Source organism: Peromyscus eremicus, chromosome 4 (assembly GCF_949786415.1).
Source record: "Peromyscus eremicus chromosome 4, PerEre_H2_v1, whole genome shotgun sequence".
Classification (NCBI taxonomy): domain Eukaryota; kingdom Metazoa; phylum Chordata; class Mammalia; order Rodentia; family Cricetidae; genus Peromyscus; species Peromyscus eremicus.
In genome coordinates, this window is record NC_081419.1 from 70,218,287 (window position 1) to 70,238,246 (window position 19,960).

The 19,960-nt window shown below is 44.0% G+C and overlaps 1 protein-coding gene across 2 annotated transcripts in view; it reads right to left on the minus strand.

The window, feature by feature from the left end:
* Positions 1-298: 298 nt before the first annotated feature.
* The window catches only part of Ttc17 (tetratricopeptide repeat domain 17), a 108,215-nt gene continuing 88,553 nt past the window's right edge, over positions 299-19,960 (minus strand). For both annotated transcript variants that reach the window (XM_059260992.1, XM_059260991.1), the window contains 3 exons: positions 4,978-5,097; positions 3,166-3,309; positions 299-1,391 (listed from right to left, as the gene is read on the minus strand). In XM_059260992.1, the coding sequence (XP_059116975.1) occupies positions 1,260-1,391; positions 3,166-3,309; positions 4,978-5,097 (396 nt within the window). In that variant the 3' untranslated portion in view covers positions 299-1,259. The remainder of the gene's footprint in view (positions 1,392-3,165; positions 3,310-4,977; positions 5,098-19,960) is intronic.

Here is a 19,960-nt window from a genome sequence, read left to right on the forward strand (position 1 = left end):
GTTGCCCCACTTGGTCCTGTGAGGTGTTTCCTGGGCAGGCATGAGGCTCAGTGCTCATCTGAGGTGTCCAGGAGTGGTGACTCTGGTTTGGTAATGCTTTCTTTTCCAGGCAGCCGAGTCACATGGTGACCTCTGCTGACGATGGATGCAGCTTTCTGGTCAAGGTTTCAGGTTCTTAAGTTTGTTCATTCATTCCTCACCTTGCTGCTGTGAGATGACACGGAACTTGGGCAACCAGAGGCAGAGTCACCGGACAATCTAAATTGGCCCATGTCTGAAGAAAAACTACACCATGGAGTGATTTTGCTCATAAACAATTTTTATTTTTATTCTCAGTATGTGCCCTTAAAGGTTCCAAAATGTTGGAGTTTCTGATGTTCCAGGGACCAAAGGTAAGGGCACTGTGTGGGACACCCAACCCTGGCTCCTGGCTCTCCTCTGAGGAGCTGGTGTGCCAGCCTCAGAGAGAAGGTTGACAGTCACGCCTAGTCCAAGACGGGGAACACAGCGAACAAGGAATTAGTAACACAGACTCGGTCTGTAGAGGGCTTCAAATACACGTATTCTCTATATATAAACCTGTTATATAGGATTTCAATGGATTGGTTTCCTTGTGATCTGCACTTAAAATACAAATGATAAAGATGTTGCACACGGCTGACTCCCCTGCTCAGCCCCCCTCCCACCCCAACATAAATAACTTACAAAGGTCAGATGACCCTAAGAGTTTCTGCTGTTGCAAATATTTTGTTTGTAAAATTGTTTCCCCTTCCTCCCCTGCAAACTATCTCTGAGAGCTTGGAACATAGCAGCGTGGAATGGACGAGACTGGGGCAGGAGCAGACTGGTGAGGACATCAGGAATCCTTGCTTCTTACTGACTGGCCCCAGGCGGCATTGCAATTCCAGGGACAACAGAGGCTACACAGGAAGCAGAGAATGAGCAATGTGGCTCTGGCCTCTCCAAGGAAGAGGCTGGACCACTGAGGAGCCTTGAAGGCATGGAGGTTTTGAAGACAGAGCAGAGCTCTGGCTGTCCTGGCTCAGTATTTACAGTGTCTGGCAAACCCTGTTTCTGAAGACGTCTCTTCTGAGGGTGGCTGGGGAGGAGGAACTTAAAACCAAGCAAAGTCAGCCCTGCAGGCCAAGTCCTCTTATGTCTTACTTGGCAATTCACACACACCATTCATGTGGGTACTGACAGCGATGGGGCTCTGCTCTGACTGTGGCTGGGAGAGCTGAGGGAAGGGGAGGCATGTCCTAGGGGGAACGCCGACCCTTCTTCAGCATTAGGTGGCACTGGATAGTCTGGATCCGGTTCTTGGCAGGCACGAACTCGGGCTGTAGCTTCAGTGTCGATTCATACCACACCAGGGCCTTCTCAAACTCTTCCTGTGAGGGACAAGGAACGCATGTGAGGAGACAGCACCACCCGACTAAACATGGCTGTGACCAGTGACAACCCACCATGACTCTGCAGTGGACTTAAGTCTGCAGGGAGCTGAGGTGTGGGAAGAGACAGTGGCCTAGCCTCAAGGCACAACCACAAAGCAATCAGCAGAAAACTGGCCTGTATTGGTCTGGAGTGGCAGTGGCCCCCAACAGCCACCAACTGAGCCCTGAGATGTGCCTGGCACTGTGCTAGTGCCTTATGACATTCCTTACTTAGGCTCCCAAGCCTCTGGATTGAGGCCTGGAAAATGCTCACTGTGTATCTGCTTTGATTTTCTAGCATGCCTAGCAAGATGGAGCTGAACTTGGGCATCTCTTACCACTGTACACCATCAGGACATTTTATTTTCCCAAACATTTAAAACACTTAGAAATGACCACTGCTATACTGAGAACCAGTTCTACACAGGACGGCCTCACTGGCTTTCTCATTCAATGAGACACACTTGCTCACTCAACAGCAAACTTCACATTTACTGGGGATGAAAACAGTCTTCAGTTTTAAGAAGCAGAGAAGAAGGCTACACATTTGACAATGCCAGCCTGGCCAGAGGCATAATGCCTCAGAAATCAGAGATGACACCAGCCTGGCCAGAGCCAACCAAGCCCTCACTCAGGGATGGTTCCAGCGTGGGCAGAGACACTAATACCTCAGAGGTCTGAGACGACACATACAGAGCTTACAGCCCAGGGTTGCGCATCCCATTATCTGTTAGGAGAGCAGCATGGGAACTGCCCCTCCCCCTACTTCAGATGGCAGCAGATGGCTTGGTTCACAAGTTATATACGCTTACGACAGGTCTGGCAGGGACCTCTGGGGTTTTGAGTTTTGAAATCAAGGCTGGGGTTGCGGAACTCAATGGTAAACCACTTGCTTAGCATATGCAAGAACCTTGGATTTGATCCCTAACATCACACACACGTGTACACATGTACACACACACACACACACACACACACACACACACACTCACTCACTCATGAAAAAGACCTCTTTCTGACTAGATGAGGAACCTGGAGGGTGGCATTAACCATTTTTCCTTGTGAACAGTAGCTGCGAAGCTACTAGATTTCATCAGCGAGAGTCTGCTGGGCACCTAATCTGCTCCTGCACATGAAAAAGAGCAGTTTTGTCCTGAGGGGCTCAGAGTCTAGAGGGAAAGACAAACACTTGACCAAGTTCAAGTGTTTTAGACTAGTGTGTTAACACCACTGTGCTAAAAAACTCATGGTGAAGAACCGTGGAGTTGTAAATGCTTAGATTATATCATGTTATTTGAGGAAACGCAACTCAGGGGGCCAGAGAGAGATGCACAATTAGGAGCACTGGCTTCTCCTCCAGAGGACCTGGGTTTGTTTCTCAGCACCCATCCGGTGGCTCCCAACTGTCTGTAGCTCTAGTTCCCGAGGATCCGATGCTCTCTTCTGATCTGAGTGCACTAGGCAAGCACATGGTACATGAAAACATGCGGACCAAATAGTCATACAATAAAATACACAATCTAAATAAAACTGCAAAAAACCCAAACCCCCAAAATAACACCAACCCAAACCAGCCTCTCAAATCCCTGGGAATAAACTTTATGTTGGTGTAGCTGGTAATTTTGGAGATAAAACTTCTGGCAAACTGGAGCACAGAGCCATATTAAAAAAAAGCTTTTGAGTCAAGATGTGCCTCCATATCAGAACTAAGCTGGCTTCCACCCTGTCTCACCATCGCCACGTAGACATTGCCCAGAGTGAAGTGGTTGACGGCAAAGTGGGGTGCGATCTCCACAGCCATGGTGGCCACTATGACAGCGTCATTCCAGAGCTTGGCATTGTGCAGGATGTTGGCCAGGCTGATGAGGGGCACATCCTGGGGAAGGAAGAGAGAGAGGCGGGAACTGGGCTTTACTTCTGACTTTGCCAGACACGAAGCACACAGTCCTGCTCCTGGGAGTTGACAGAGTGCGACACAGAAGTGCACAGGACCAGGCTGCTGCTTGCTACTAGTCTCTACATGAAGAGCAGAATAGGAGCTTGCACCAGAAGAAAACCCACAAAACCCTCCCATTGACAAAGCCTTCCAGGAAAAGCATTAATAATAACAACAATAGCTATTAATATTCTTCTGCTGAGTTACAGGCCCATTTCTGAAACTTTGTGAATGACTTCCATGGAGCATGCTCTCTTGTCCTGCAGATGGTGACTAGAAAGTCCACAGTCAGACAGCTGAGGACAGCCACAGTCTGAGTCGAGCAGCGACAAGTGAGCATGCTCCAGAATGAGCTTGCATGTGCTAGACAAGCACTCTTCTACTGAGCGACAGGCTTGGCTCCATGCAAGGACTAGTGTGTCCCCTGTAGCAGCTGGCAGATGTGCTCACCGGCCAGGTCCAGGCCCCCACCTGTTTCTGTGGTGACTGGAGGGAGCTTTCCCTAACTGCTGTGTCAGTCTCCACAGCACATTCAAGACCAGCAGGTGTGCAGAGGCTCTCTGACCCGCACAGCCAATGCCTTACTGCCTGCCTGTCTGCTGTCCCCAGTGTGAAGCACAGAGGGACAGACTGGACAACCAGTGACACCAATTCCCACAGACCTTTCCCCTTTAAACATGCTGTCTGAGCATGGCTGTCACACTGTGCTGGGTTCTATGGGAGACCTGGAGGAACAATAAAAAGGAAGCCATCCCTGTCCTCACTGGGCAACTGCAGAGTGTATGTCCTTAGATGAGAGCAGTGTTCTGTGTCTGGCCCAAGGTCAGAATGTTAGTGTGAAGCACAGCTGTGCTTAGAACCCAGCGCTGCCCTTGGTGAAGCCGCTCTCTCCTGCCAGCCTGGGCACCATGTGACAAGCAGATACAGCTGGGTCTGTACAAGGTAGGGCATCTAGATTAATTCAGAACTAGGAACATATGTTATAATCAGTGGCATTCTCAGCCACCGTAATAACACTGGGTGCTACGGAAAGATCTACAGTTAGCATGTTGAGCATGTAGGAGGACACTGAGAATTTACTAATATGCACAAAGGGATAGGAAGTCAGGCACTTAGGGGCTGCCCCAACCCACAGATTCCCAGGCAGGTGGCCTGCTCAGCCAGAGCACACCTTGTATGAGGTGTGGCTCTCCAGTACTACAGGAGAGGTGTGAGGTTGACAGACTGCCACCATCATCTCAGACTTTCCTTTAAGCTCCAACTCTGTGAGGTGGGGATAGCCACCGGCCACCACCTCTCCCGCCATGTTCTCAGTGTACTGCTCTCACACTGGCTGAGCATGAGGAAATCTAACTGAAACAGCAGACGCCACTGGCCATCGGAGGGACACATATAGACACCCCTCCCACCCCTTCCCCTGCTTACTCCCCTTCATCTGGTGGGGGGAGCAGACACCCCCTCCCTCCCCTTCATCTGGTGGGGGGAGCAGACACCCCCTCCCTCCCTCCCTCGCTCACCTTTATCTGGTGGGGGGAGTAGACACCCCCTCCTTCCTCCCTCCCCTTCATCTGGTGGGGGGAGTAGACACCCCCTCCCTCCCTCCCTCACCTTCATCTGGTGTGGGGCGTAGTGCAGGGCCTGGCGTAGACAGTCAATGGCCTTTTTCCCCTGACCTTTCACTCTCCAGTAGAGGGCAGCCATGCTGGAAAGGACCCACGATGTCTGATTCTGCAAAGCAACAGTGGGATAAGCAGAGTCCCCTCAACCACACACCCAGTGTCACCATGATCAAGAGGTGCTGGCACTCAGCTAGCCGCTCAGTGTCCTTGAGGATCCTCAGGGCAGTTCTACGAGCTGGGATCTACTGATACAGCTTTCTACAGACGAGAACACTGTTCAGAGAGCCCGTGTGCCCTGTCCCAGGCCACGGAAGCACACAGCAGAGTGGCACTCGTGTCCCTGTCTTGTTCTATTTAACTTCTTTGAACCAAGAACTAGACATACTTACAAAGAGAAAAGTCATCTCCCACCCTCCTCTCTACGGTAGGAGTAAACACTACTTTTAGCTTCTCATATAGCTTTTCAGAATTTCTTTATGCTTTATATAAGCAACTACCGATACAGAATTATACTCTCACCTTCTAAAAACAAGGTTATTTACATGAACCAGAATTTGCTTCCCTTTTAGTAAATAGTGTGCTTTGAAGATCTTTCTCCATTGGCAGAAGGAAAGCTTCCCCATCATCTTGTTAATGGCTGCATAGTATTTCGCCGTGTGGATGTCCATCATTCACTTGACAGGACTCTTATTAATGAATACCTCTTTCTAATATTTCATCATTACAATGGGATAAAAAAGGTGTATACAGGTATGACCTTACACTTGTGTGAGCACATGTGTACATTTCCAGAGGTGGACACAGCATGCAAAAGGATGTTCATCCTTTTCATTTGGGAGATACAACATGTTGCTTTTCACAGGGCTGTAGTGACATTCTGCCAGAAACACGAAAAATGTAAATTTCATTTTCACACTGAAATCTTTGATTCGTTCAAAATTTAACCTGCCATTTACTCTCTAATTTACCGTACAATGAAATGACACTGTGAATTTACTAAAGTACATGCATCCACTTTCTACAGCTAGGCACTTGAGTGGCTCCCTGCTTTAATGTCCAATGCACAAACACACGAGCAGTTTCTGTGGTCAGGAGCAGAAATCTGCCAGAAGTTCTGGGTGACAGGACAGGCAGATGGTCAAATACCCAAGAGAATTCTACATTGTTTCTTACACACTTACCAACTTACAATCCCATTAATGTGGATCAAAAGGGCTCTTTCAGGGAGGCATATGATCCAGTTCTGAGTTTATCATGGGCATAAAATGGCACTTAACTGGGATCTTAGTTTTCATTTCTTGACCATCAGTTGCTGTGGGATGTTCTGTATGGCAAATGTGTTGCTCTGATTGGTCAATAAATAAAACACTAATTGGCCAGTGGCTAGGCAGGAAGTATAGGCAGGACTAACAGAGAGGGAAAAAGAAAGAACAGGAAGGCAGAAGGAGACACTGCCAGCTGCCACCAGGACAAGCAGCATGTGAAGATGCCAATAAGCCACAAGCCACGTGGCAAGGTATAGACTTATGGAAATGGATTAATTTAAGCTATAGGAACAGTTAGCAAGAAGCCTGCCATGGCCATACAGTTCGTAAGCAATATAAGTCTCTGTGTTTACTTGGTTGGGTCTGAGTGGCTGTGGGACTGACAGGTGAGAGAGATTTGCCCTGACCGTGGGCCAGGCAGGAAACCTCTAGCTACAAATGGCGCCCAACATGTTGGCAAGAGTTTCCACCTAAAACCTGAGAAAATATTCTAAAATGGAGCTAAAAACAGCTTCCTAATTGTCTCTTTCAAATGAGCGTCAGCTGCCGGTTTGAGCTACTTGTGGGTTCCTGGTGTGCGCTCGACCTGCAGTATGGTGGGAATGAGGCCTCTGCAAGTGGCACATTAAGCTGCATGGTGGATTTAGCCTTTGCTAGTACAAAACAAAAAAAGGGGTTTCTGGGCTACATGCTACTTGGATAAAAGCACAGACCCACGATAGCTCCCAGAGCTGGCAGTAAACGTACTACTGCCATGTTGGGAAGCTGAGGTGGGCGGAGCCACAGCCATAGCACCATTTCAGTCTTACAAATGCTGCAGTTTAAAGCAATAGATTCACAATAAGACAGATTCAGATGTAATAGTTTACAATGTGTGTAAAATATATGTAGGCTTGAAAGAGACAAAAAAGGTGATATATACAGTTATATAAACAAATATATAGTTTAAAAAAATAAAGTCTTTAAAGAGACAATAAAATTAATATAAAAAATAAGCCACATAAAGATGAATATTACACAGAGAATCTGGATTGTGTTGTCTTTGGGATTTTTAACTGCAGAAAAACATTTGATCGTAAAAGATGTTGAGTTAAACCAATATGTATATTTTAAAGATACCTTGACTTCAAAATTTGGATGTAAGGATGTGTTGCTTTGAAAAGGAGACTCTGCTTTTGTTCCCACAGAAAGCCAGAGGCTATGGATTTGTTCCAGATTAAAATACATCAGGTTTGACCAGCCAAGACCCCCTGAAAGGTCTCCGATGACACCATGGCCCAGATGATCCAACATCCAGAATGGTTTGAAGGCAACTGGCTCAGACAATACAGCCTCATGGACTATTCCATAATCCTAAAATTTTCTTTGTATCTCCATAAGATACAGCGCCCCCCTCCAGCAGGAAGTAGTAAGAGAAGCTACGCCCAAATTCCCAAATTATATGTACTTTTACTTTGTTAAGGTTAAAACCTTCCTTTTTGAAAAAAAAAAAAAAGGGGAAGTGCTGTGGGATGTTCTGTATGGCAAATGTGTTGCTCTGATTGGTCAATAAATAAAACACCAATTGGCCAGTGGCTAGGCAGGAAGTATAGGCAGGACTAACAGAGAGGGAAAAAGAAAGAACAGGAAGGCAGAAGACACTGCCAGCTGCCACCAGGACAAGCAGCATGTGAAGATGCCGGTAAGCCACGAGCCATGTGGCAAGGTATAGACTTATGGAAATGGATTAATTTAAGATGTAAGAACAGTTAGCAAGAAGCCTGCCATGGCCATACAGTTTGTAAGCAATATAAGTCTCTGTGTTTACTTGGTTGGGTCTGAGTGGCTGTGGGACTGACAGGTGAGAGAGATTTGCCCTGACCGTGGGCCAGGCAGGAAAACTCTAGCTACAATCAGTAGAACTAAGAATTGCTTCATCTTTAGCAAACATTTCTTCTTCATCGTTTTTCTCCATTTGGGGGCACCGAGCCTCATGCTGGCCAGGTCTCTACCACTGAGCTGTGCTCAGCTTTTCTGTTGGCTGGTATGTCATGATCTTGAACTTGTCATCCACATATGTTTCAACCATCTCCTACTTTTTCAGGCTTTATAGTTAGGACTGCATCTTCCTCAAACCTGCCCCACTCAGAAATCCACCTCCCACATTTCACTCTAATTTTCAAAGTAATGTTTTTGATACTTGGCCCTTAATTTACCTGGAATCAAGTATTTAAGATGTAAGGATTAACATTGCTAACCAACAGCCATGTCTCCCTTTAAAGGGCCCTATCTCCTCCTTAATCCTTATCTTTCCTTAGAAATTCAAAGTTCTGCTTTTCTTAAAGTTTTTTAGAATAAAAAATTAAGTTAATAAATGACATGGCACACATGTGTGTCACGGCTAGAGGACTGAGGTCAGAGGACAACTTGAGAGAGCTTTCTTTCCCGTTTCCCTGTGGGATGTGGGGATGGAACTCAGGCTGCCAAGCTTACACCCAAGCCACCTCTTCCTGCTGCGCCATCTGCCCAGCCCCGAAGTTCTGCTTCATTTCAAAGCTCTGTTGGCACTGTCACTCTGTCAGCACCAGTGATCTGGGTCGGGATGACAGGCCAAAGGTGTGTGTGTCTTCCAACTGCAAGCATGGTGGACCTAAATATACAAATATTTACAAACGGAAGTAGATCCCAAGAACACTGACTCTGTTTAGGTCTTTTAAAATGTCTTTCAACTTCTATCACTTTCTGTTCACAGGTTCAGCTTTATTTGTTGTTACATCAAATGCTATGAACATATTTTTGCAATATTGGAAATGCAACTTGTCTTTATTTACTGACCTTACATGCAGCCACCTGATAAAAATGTTCCTAAAAATCTGACTGCAGATTTTCTGAGTACTGCATAGATAGCAATATCCTTTCTGAGAAGCATTTATTTCTGCCCAACACACTATTAATTTCTTTTATTGATTTATTTGCTTGTTTCCAGTATTCAGCATGTTCTCCACAGGCTCAAGTATTTGAATTCTTGGTCCCCAGTTGGTGGTGCTGTGTGGGGAGATGGTGCAGCCTTGCTGGAGGAAGAACATCACTGGGGGTGGGCTCTGGGCAGAGCCTTGTCCCACTTCTCGTTTGCTTTCTCTTCCTGGGTGTGGATGGGGAAGTGATCCTGGGGCTTCCTGCTCCAGTGGCCTGCTGCCATGCCTCCCTGCCATGTTCCTTCCTGGAACTGAGGGCTCACATGAACTCTTCCTTCTGTGAGGCGTTTGACCACAGCTGCAGAAAAGTAACTAATACACGCAGGGCTGAGAAGAAGTATAAGGGTTGGCATACTTTTCCCTGAAGCCAGATAAATATTTTCATCTTTTCCCCATTAGCAATTAGCTCAGAAGTCCTGCTATGCAGACTGTGATGGTCCCTGAATGCTCGTTCTGCATTAGTTCAGGGACTGAATTTCTCAAATGTACTCGACTTTTCAGAATTTTCCCTTTCAGTTTGGTCAATGAAACTGGACTTTCCTAAGGTTCTACTCCTTTTTTTATTTCTTGGACAATCCACACTGGTTAATATAAACCTTAAAAATACATTGTTGGAGCCAGTCTTTAAATAGTTTGCTTATTATATTGCTATGTTAATAAGATTAAGTTTTTAATTTAAATTTTATACATAACACATTATATACATCTCCCAGTATCTAGTCTAGTTTTCAAGGTTATTTTTCACTCAAGAAAGTAACTGGATAATTGTTCTCTTTTTTCTTGCTCCAGAGTTTGTTTCTTGGGATTGAAGTATTTACCAAAAGTTTGGTAGAATTCCCTTACCAACTGTGTTGTATTTCTTGGTGAAAATATATTTTTTTAACTTACTGCTCAAGACTTTTTAGATTTTGTTTTTGTTCTTGAATCAGATTCGATAAATTACAACATTTTTCCTTTTTTAGGAATTTATTTAAGTTATGTATTTTCAAACTTACTGATATAAAGATGTAAGTATGTCTTTATTATCTATTTTTTTTTGTGTGTAGTGTAACTATGGCATAAATGCTTATGTAAGTATATGCATATCCACCTGTGCACTGAGGCCAGAGGTGTTCTGAGGCATTATTTTCAACATTATTCCCCTGAGATGAGTTCTCTCACAGAACCTGAAACTAGGATGGCAGGTAATAAGCCTAAGCAATCCTGCCTCTGTCCCCACAGCACTTGGCTTATAGGTGTGCATGGCCACATCTGGCCTTTTATGTTTGTGCTGGGGATTTGAACTCAGGTCCTCAAGCTTGTGCCATAAATGTTCTTTCCAATGAGCCCCTTCCCAGCCCTAGCTGTGGCTTTTCAAAGTCTCTTTAACCAAACACAGCTGCAGTTTATTTTCTCTTTCCTCCTGATATTAGTTACTTGTAATTTTTAAAGAATAATTTTGTTACAAGTTTTTCTAATTGTTAACATCCAAGTTCTACAGTGTTGACTGTACTACTTTCTTTGTTTTCAATTTCATTGATCTTTGCACCCACTAACAGAATTTACACAACTAAGATATGAACGAATTCATAATTATGGCTGGATGTTTAATATGCTTCTCAGTAATTCATGGAAGTAGATAAAAACTCATGAAGATAGAGAAAACATGAACAATATGATCAATCAATGTACGCCAACATCTCTAGTCTGCCTAATGACAGATGCTGTTTCTTTCTAGTGTATGAAATACTTACCATGGCCACCTTCTAGGCCATAAAACAATCTGAGTACATTCAAAATATTTTTTTACTATAACACAATAAACAACATGTGCATGGAGCTGGAAGATGCCTACCTATTTGGAAACCAGGTACCACCAAATGGGTCAAAGAAGAAACCAGAGGAAGCTTTAAACCAATGTCAACAATCACATGAAAGTGTGATGAATGAAATTTGCTCTAAATTTAGAGAGAATGTTTAGCTTTAGAAAAAAGGAAAAAATCCACACTACAAACTTCCAATTTAATTTTAATTAAGTAGGAGAAATTATAAGGGACAGATGGTCACGGAAGCAGGGGTTAGGAGAGGTAGCTCAACAGTTAAAGTTGCTGGCTGCACAACCATGAGGAATGAGTTTGGATCCCAGCAGCTGTGTACATCTATAACCCTAGCTCCAAGATAGTGGAAACAAGAGGGTCAGGTGGAGACAGGAGGGTCAGGTGGAGACAGGAGGGTCAGATAGAGATGGCGGTGGGGGCACTGGGGCTTGTTCATCTTCAGACTAGGAAAGAAAATGTGAGCCTCAGGTTCAGGGAGGGACCCTGAAAGGAATAGGTGGAGAATGACAGAAGAGGATACCTGACGCCCTCTTTGGAGTCTGTATGCACACACAGATACGTGTCTCTGTGTATATATGTGCACACACATTTACAAAGACACACAGATAATAAGCTGATTTTTAAGAGGAAGCAGAGAAAAAAATCCAAACAACCTCAATGCATACTAAACAGTGGCTGAGACAGATAAATGGACAAACTTCTATGTAATCTGAGCAGGAAAGAGAAGACAAAGTATTCGTAACAGGATTAAGAGTGGGTAGGCATTACTACAGATCCTACAGATGGTCAAATGGTGGTAAATCAATAAATCAATCCTACTACTTACAGGAAAAGGATGAATTCCTTCACAGACACAATTACCAAAGATCACCTAAGAAGAGATCACTTGAGTAGCCCCATGTCTATTAGAAACATTGATTTATAGTTTACTCCTGTCCTGAATGAACTGTAACAAACATTTAAGGAAGAAATACTGTTTCAGAAAACTGAAGTGGGAGGCATACTTCTCAACTCAATCTACATGGTCATTATTATCCTGACTCCAAACTTAACAAAACCATTATAACAGAAGAAGTGCTGTGAGCCAAACTAAACTTCCCTCCACCTCTTCCTCCCCCTCCTCTTGAAGAGTGTCTTCCTACGTAGCTCAAATTGGCCTCTCAGCCTCCAGCGTGCCCAGCCTTTGCTTCTTTGAACTGTTTGCCTCACGTGTTTTGTCAGGGTGCCAAAAAGTCTAACTCAACAGGATTTCAGTTTTGTCATTTCTTCTAAAATCCATAACCATTATTTATAGGTTATGTCTGTATTTGTGACTTTATCATCTTACTTCTTAGCAATCTTGTGCCTTGGGATAATGCACTGGTGGCTATTACACAGTGGAGTTCCTTTGGGGAAGGACTCTGGGATGTGAACTTTTCTTAGCTCTTTATCTTTAAATGTCTTTATCCTTCCCTCACAGAAGGTCATAAAATTCTAGGGAGTCTGTGTCTTTTCAAAATTGTCATCTGGCTTTGATGGTGTTATCAAACAAGTTGTCATTTCAGCCACCATTCTTCTGTAGGTGATCTGTCCTTTCCCAATCTCCACGAAGTCAAAATCCTTCAGTTTTCCATCACTGATTCATCTCAAGCACTAAAAAGTGACACACAGTAACTAAGCCCTCAGTAAATATCTGCTGAATGAGTAAATAAATGAATGAACAGCTGCTTTGATATTAAGCTGTTCTGCCTCAAGTCCAAAGCCTAATTCCATAATCTGCACAGTGGTCCTGTGGCTGTAAGTTTGAAAATCACCTTTCTCTGTTGTGAGCAGGTTTCTTGTTATGTTCTGCAAACATGTGTCCTTGGAGACTGAGGGGTTGGTGGGGCAAGGGAAGTTGTTCTTCCTGTTTGAAGGTAACACTACTCAGACTTACTCCAGCAACAGCGCACAGAGCTGGGAGCACTTGGCTCCCCTAGAACTGGCCTCCCTGCACCTCCTCAGCAGCTAGATTGTGTTAGAAACAGGGCTCCATCCTGCAGAATGCCTCCTGTAGATCTGTAAGCTAGGAGAGGCCCCAGTGCTCGCCTCTCCACCCCTGGGCTGGGAGGACTCCCTACAGCTGTTCCCCCTGGTTGACCTCATTATTTCCTTACACCCCTTTCACCTTCTACAACAACACAATCAGTTTTCTAAATTAAGTTTGCTCTTCTGAAATAACTAGTGTCTTTTCTGTCTCCCTGACAGAAGCCTAGCTGAACAAATGCTTTTAAGGTTATCTTTATCTTTGTTGTTAGGCAGCTTTATTATACTGTATCCAGGTGTGGGTCCTTTTGTACTTATCCAGTTTGGGACACATTACATTTCCTGTCTACTGACTGACTGATCTCCTTGTCTCTTTCTCTATTCAATGCTTTGCCTTTAAGTCCACTGTTTTATTTGGAGGTGCAATGTCAACAGTGTGATGGTGAGGAGTGAGCAAAGTGGATAGAGAAGATGAGCGAGCATCAGCCAGCAAGCCTGAGCCTTGTGAAGAGGACAGCAGGTCCCAGTATCCAGGAACTCTCTGGGCAGAGGGTCCATGTCATTTTTTACATGAAGCTGCTAAGTCACTCATTAGGTTCTTCTAACCCATCCACTGGCTATGTGACTAAACTCCTTAAATAATTATATTTTTAGCTTAAGATGTTCCACTTACAGCTGGTGTCTACATGCAAGTCCAGCACTGGGGAGGTGAAGGCAGGAGATTCACGAGTTCAAGATCATCTTCAGCTATGCAGAGTTTGAGGCCAGCCTGGGTTACACTAGATTCTGTTTCAAAAATGTCAACCTCCCCCAAAAAACCTCTTTCTCCTAATTAGCTTTTATTTATTCCTTTATGATTTCATTTGATTTTTCATGGTTGCTATTAAACTGTTTTTTTTTTGTTTACTTTATCATGCTCAAGTTTGTTTAAAAGATACTATAATGGGTATTTAGAAAGTACACACATGGGCCAGAAAGATGGCTGAGCAGGTAGAGGTGCTGGATGCTAAGTATGACCACTGAGTTTGGTCCCTAGAACCCACATGATAGAAGAAAAGCAATGAGCAAGTTGTCAACTAGCCCCTGCATGTGCATACATGAGTAAATGTAATTAAAAAGTTAAAGTGCACACACACAATAAGAAAGCAATGTAATATCCCCTTGTGCTCACCACTAGCTTCTGAACCGATCAATCCATTTTCATCTCATCTATACCCTCGATTATGTTAAACTGAAGCAAATCCCAGTCTTTATATAATTTAACCAATAAATTTTTCAGTGTACTGCTGAGGTAAAAACTCATATTAAAGCCTATGATTAATAGATAATGTCTAAAATACTGCAACTTATTCTGTAATACCATCCATTATTCAGTTGGCATATTTCCCCCAATTGGATTATGAAAGTTCTGCTTTGCTTTTACAGTTTGAATAATAATTGAAGTGAGGTCCATATACTGCCATTGGTTGACACATTCTTTATGCCTCATTGGATCTCTGGAGTCTATCTAGTTTTTTCCCACCAATTATTTCTGTGAAGAAGGGGGCTACACAACATGTAGTCACCCCTGAACTCTTGCACACTTCCCGATGATGCCATCTAATATGCTCCTCGTCCCCAACACTGTTTGTCAATAGCTACTCACATTTGACTTCTTAGGGAGAGTGAGGGCAGGATTCTTTTTAAATAGTGATGTGAACTTTCAACAGTCCACATACAGTGTCACTATCTAAGAAGGCAGTGACCAGTGACTGCCATCCGTCTGTGAGCACGGCAACACCCATAACACACCAGGGCTAGCATTCCTTGTGTTTTTTATATAGCCTATATAGTTTCCACATCGATTATTTGTTTATATCAAAGTACATCTAATTTAGAAGGAAAAATACATGTGTGCGATTTTCTAATTATTTACATTTTTTAATAAACAAGCTGTTCTCATGTACCTTAGACAAAAATTACTGTGACAAATTTATTAGTTTAAGTACATGTGATAAGTTTCATCATCACAGTCACTAACCTTGTCACCCAAATTATCCTGTTCTTAGCCAATGGTAGCTTATTTAAGTTGGCTCTGAGCTCTTCTGACATGACCTAATTTCTGTCTTTGGGCGATTCCTGGTGTTGTCAGACTTGGTGGAAGCTATTTCCAGGGGCTAGAGAGATGCTCAGTGGTCAACAGCACGTACTGCACTTGCAGAGGATCTGGGTTCTGTTCCCAGCACCCACAGAGCAGTTCATAGCCACCTATAACTCCAGCTGCAGGGGATCCTATGCCCTCTGGCCTCTATGGGTACCTGCTTTCACATGGAATACAGATTCACTCAGGAATCCATACATACACATAGAATAAATAAATCTTTTTAATAAAGTGATTTCTCCAAGGAATCCTGGTTCCTTTCAGTGTAATAGGGAGCCTGGATAGCACAGTTGAGACACTGAGGTGCTCCTTAGCACTGCTCCAGTCTTCAGCAGATGACGTCAGGAATGCTCCTTTTACAAACGATACAATGTATCAGAAGCCTTACTTATATTTCAAATTCAGGACAGATGTTCATTTAGCAGCCCCTTTCATTCGTATTAACAATTTTAAGACCCGAATCTGTAACAGCGAAAGAAGAAGCAGAGGACAGCTCTTGACATTGACAATAACTGTTAGAAAGTGAGAACTCAAAAGCACATGTGACAGGGGAAACCAGATGACTGAGGTTAGGCCAAACCGCACTGTTTGCATATGACGAAGGACACAGTCAACACTGTGAAGGGACACACCACCACCAAGTTGGGTTGTTGGCTGACCCAGATGGCATGCCCTCTGCACCTGGGAAATGGGGCACGTCGGGGAGAACTCCCCTGTACCGGCTCACAAGGCCAAACAGGACCATGTGGCAGTCTAGCACATGCTGCACTGGCGATGGCAGCAGCCGGGTGAAAATGTGGTAGCACAGAGGGTCTGATGATGCTTATCGATCGGAACCCAGAGTGGAGTCTAATTAATGTCATCTGCTGGCAGTTGGTGATAATTAATGGCAATGCAAACTCAATAATTCCCCAAGGAGATAATTACTAATGGGCACTTGAAGAATACTAATGATTAATGACTATTTTAAAAGTTGAAGGCAAGAGAACACAGAGGTCTTTGCTATGCTGCCATTGGTCAACAGGAAGGAAGCACACCACACCTGTTGTTCTCACAGCCCTGTGCTTAGGTACCGATTTCCAAGTGGGGTCCTCAGACCAGTAGTATTACCTGGCATCACCTAAGAACACAGTAGCAACAAAAATCCCAAGCTTGACCCCAGACTTATTGACTATGGGGGAAGGCCACATGCACCCATCATTATGTTTTAACAAGATTAGGAATCTGGTGTACCCTGAAGTCTGAGCACTATAGAAAGCCACTAACTCAGAGCTAAGGACTGTAGTCTGTGAACTTCAATGGAAGCAGTGCTGGATTAACCTTTCAGCTCTCTATCCATGAAGACCTAATAAAGGGTGCTTACAGACAACCCAGCTTATGGTGAAAATGCCCCTGGTTGGTGACCTGTATCTGAATTGGGTAACTATAATAAAACATATGAATATAATTCATGAAAACCCCCAGCCTCTGCAGGATTCTAGGTCCACGAGACTATTACAAAAGAATGGGATGCTTAAATGGAACTTGAGACCTAAGCTACAATGGATCATGTGATTTGTTCCTTTGGCCCTTGGTAGAGAAGGGAATGGGCAGAAGATGATGCCCTGTGCAGCTCACTTGGAAGTACACACCTGCCGCTGTGTGGCAACTCACTGCCTTTCCTGTCCCACACCCTTCTGGGGAGGCCACGAGGCCCCCTGGCTGTGTGAAAGAAATGCTGAACTGGACTGACTGCCTAAACGGATCACCGGGACTGTCTCTTGCCTGTGCACTCCTACGGTCATGAGCTACACTTACTTCAGGGGGCGGTCTACTCACTTGTATAGCCTTCCTCTAGTTACACCCAGGACCCATTCTGTCAGGGTCTCTCTGCTGTTTCCTGCCTAGCTGAGCCTCCACCTTTGATCATTTTCCTTTGGCCTGAAGAGACCCTGCTAGAGGTTTTTAGTTTAAGTCTGTTGGTAACATACATCCTTCTGTCTTTGGTAGTCTAGGTGTCTTTTGGTGGTTTACCTAAACTTTATTTATTTATTCATTTTTAAAGAATTGAGGCATAATCACGTAGAGAGAAATATTGAGATCCTAAGTGTAACATTCAGCCTTGACTTAATACTTAAATACCCAAAGTGCTTTCAGGCTCCTTCTTGTCTACACCTTCTCCAGGAAGCAGCCTGACTTCTGTCAGCACAGCCACAATAAACCTCATCTTCTGTTGTGTTTAGAACCCCATAGATTCTCGTTGGCTCTTCTAGAATCCCACAGAGCTGCAACCACACATTATAAACTGATTCCCCCCCCCCCCCCCGTGTGTGTGTGTGTGTGTGTGAGAGAGAGAGAGAGACAGAGAGAGAGACAGAGAGAGAGAGAGACAGAGAGACAGAGACAGACAGAGAAAGAGAGACAGAGACAGAGTCATAGATAGAGAGAAAGATCACGTGGTGGTATACGTATGTATATTCAAGGAGGTGCATACACACCTGTGTGGAGACCAGAGGATAACTGGGTGTCATTGGTCAAGTGCCTGCCTTGTTTATCTAAGGCGGCTTCTTTCTGACGTGAGTTCATCAAGCAGGCTATCAGGCTGGCCTATGAGTCCCACCCATGGATCTTGCCTCTGCCACCCAGCACTGGGATTACAAGCATGTCTGGCATTATAAATACAGGTTCTGGGCATTGAACTCATGTCCTCACGTTCTCATGGTGTGATAGCTGATGACTGGCTCTGGAATCAACTAAAATGCTAGCTTCTGGACACTCTGGTGAAGAACTTTCTCAATTAGATGATCTGAAGCAGGAAGAAGCGTGCCAAACGAGGGCAGCACCTTCTGGTGGCAGTCCACACAAAAGGACATGGGAGAAGAAATGCTTCTTCCCTGCTTCCCTTCAGTCTTGATGGCAAGGCCATCTATCCTACTACATTTCTTCACTGACATTAGAACCAGCTTCTTTGGGCTTCTAGTATAGATTAAAGACCAGCAGCTCTCCAGAAACTCTGCAGGCTTTAGTGCCAGATGGGGGTTTCTGAGACATCCAGGCTTGTGAACAGAGAATGTCTCTGAGAACGTATGAGACAGGACAGTTAGACAACCTCGGCCACATCCCGAAAGCCAATCTAAAAGAATCCCCTTTCATACTCTCTCTCATACACAGATGCACACATTCTATCAGTTCTGTTCCTCTAGAGAACCCTGACTAATATGCATGGTAAACACTTACCAAATGAGCTATCTCCCCACCCTCAACTTCTTTTATTAGCACATTTTTGAGTTTTGTGGATGTTGGCTCTTTTGTGCTAAATGGTATCTCGTCATGAATACTTAAGTATTTACCCATTCTTCCACTGTTCCAATTTCATTGGTAAATGTGAACAAAGCTGTTGTGAACATCTTTAATGAGTATTCTGTGAACGTATGTTTTCATATCTCTTTGATAAATGTGTAGCAGTACTATTACTGAGTCATGTAGGTTTAAGTTATAATAAGCTGCCACCCTGTTTACAAAGTGATTACCTCATTGGCAGTTGTCTACATCCTCTCCAATATTTACCATTAATCTTTTTCCTTTTAAACCTAACATTTATAAATGTGATTACTCTGGGTTTTGGTTTCCATTTGTAAGTGTTCTTCATAATTGCTGGGTTCAAGTCCTGTGCCAGATACATGAGGTGTGAGTACCTGGCTCTACTCTGTGGCTTCCCTCTTTTCTGAAGTATCTATTGAAGAGAGGTTCTAATTTTGATGAAGTCCACTTTTTCATTTTTTCTGTACAGTTCATGCTTTCTATGTTCTGAACATCTTCACTCGCCTACTCTAAGGATCTGAAGATTATCTGTCATCCTGGTAGCTCTACTGTTTCAGCTTTGATAGTTACACTCATAACTTATCTCAAGTTGATTTTTAGTAACTATATTAGGTACAGTGGAGGCCTTTCCCCCTTTACTTTAATAGTCATTTATTCACAAAACATTTTCACATTGAATACCGTGGTCATCTGTGGCCTCTTATTTCCGTTTTTTGCCTCTATTTGTCTGTCTTTGCCCGTGCTGCACACACTGACGAGCCTTTGCTCTCTGAGGTATCTGCAGGAGATGGAATTCTCCTCTTTTCCTTCATGCATTCTGGTGGGACTTTCCCGTGGAGAAGTTGGCTCCAGTTCATTTGAAAGTGACACCTTTTCCTCCGTCTTCTAAGAGTTTTGTCTTTGTCTGTAGTCATTGTGATATTATACAGACAGTTCCCTTGTGGGTCACAGACTGTCTTGATCCTAAGGAATAATGTCCTCCATCTTTGTTAGGAAATGCTTAGCTCTTCCTTCTTCTCAAACGCTGCTTCTGCACCATCTCCTCTTCCTCCTGGACTATGCTGGATTCCTTGTTTGTGTGCTGGTGTTCTTTTCGTGGATGTGTCTCATGTCTTTTAAGCCCTTATGTGAACTCCCTTTAAGTTCCTTCACCTCCTTAGTCTTCAGGTTGGATATTTTCTAATAACCCATCTGAATGTGTCTCATTTCCACTCCTACGACTAATCTATTCAGACTTCCTACAATTTAGGATGATCAGCACTTCTAAATGTACAGTTTGGCAGTGCTGGAGCACTCACACTGCATACAACCAATCTGCAGGACCAGGCAACGATCACTGTACTATACTGTCTGAGACGTGTGTTTGACCGTTCTGATATATAAGTGGAATCATTCAGGGTTTGACTTTTTGTAACAGGCTTAAGTAGCAAAACTTCTTGAGATTTACATATGCTGTAGAACTTGGCAGAAATTCCTTCCTTTTTAACATTTC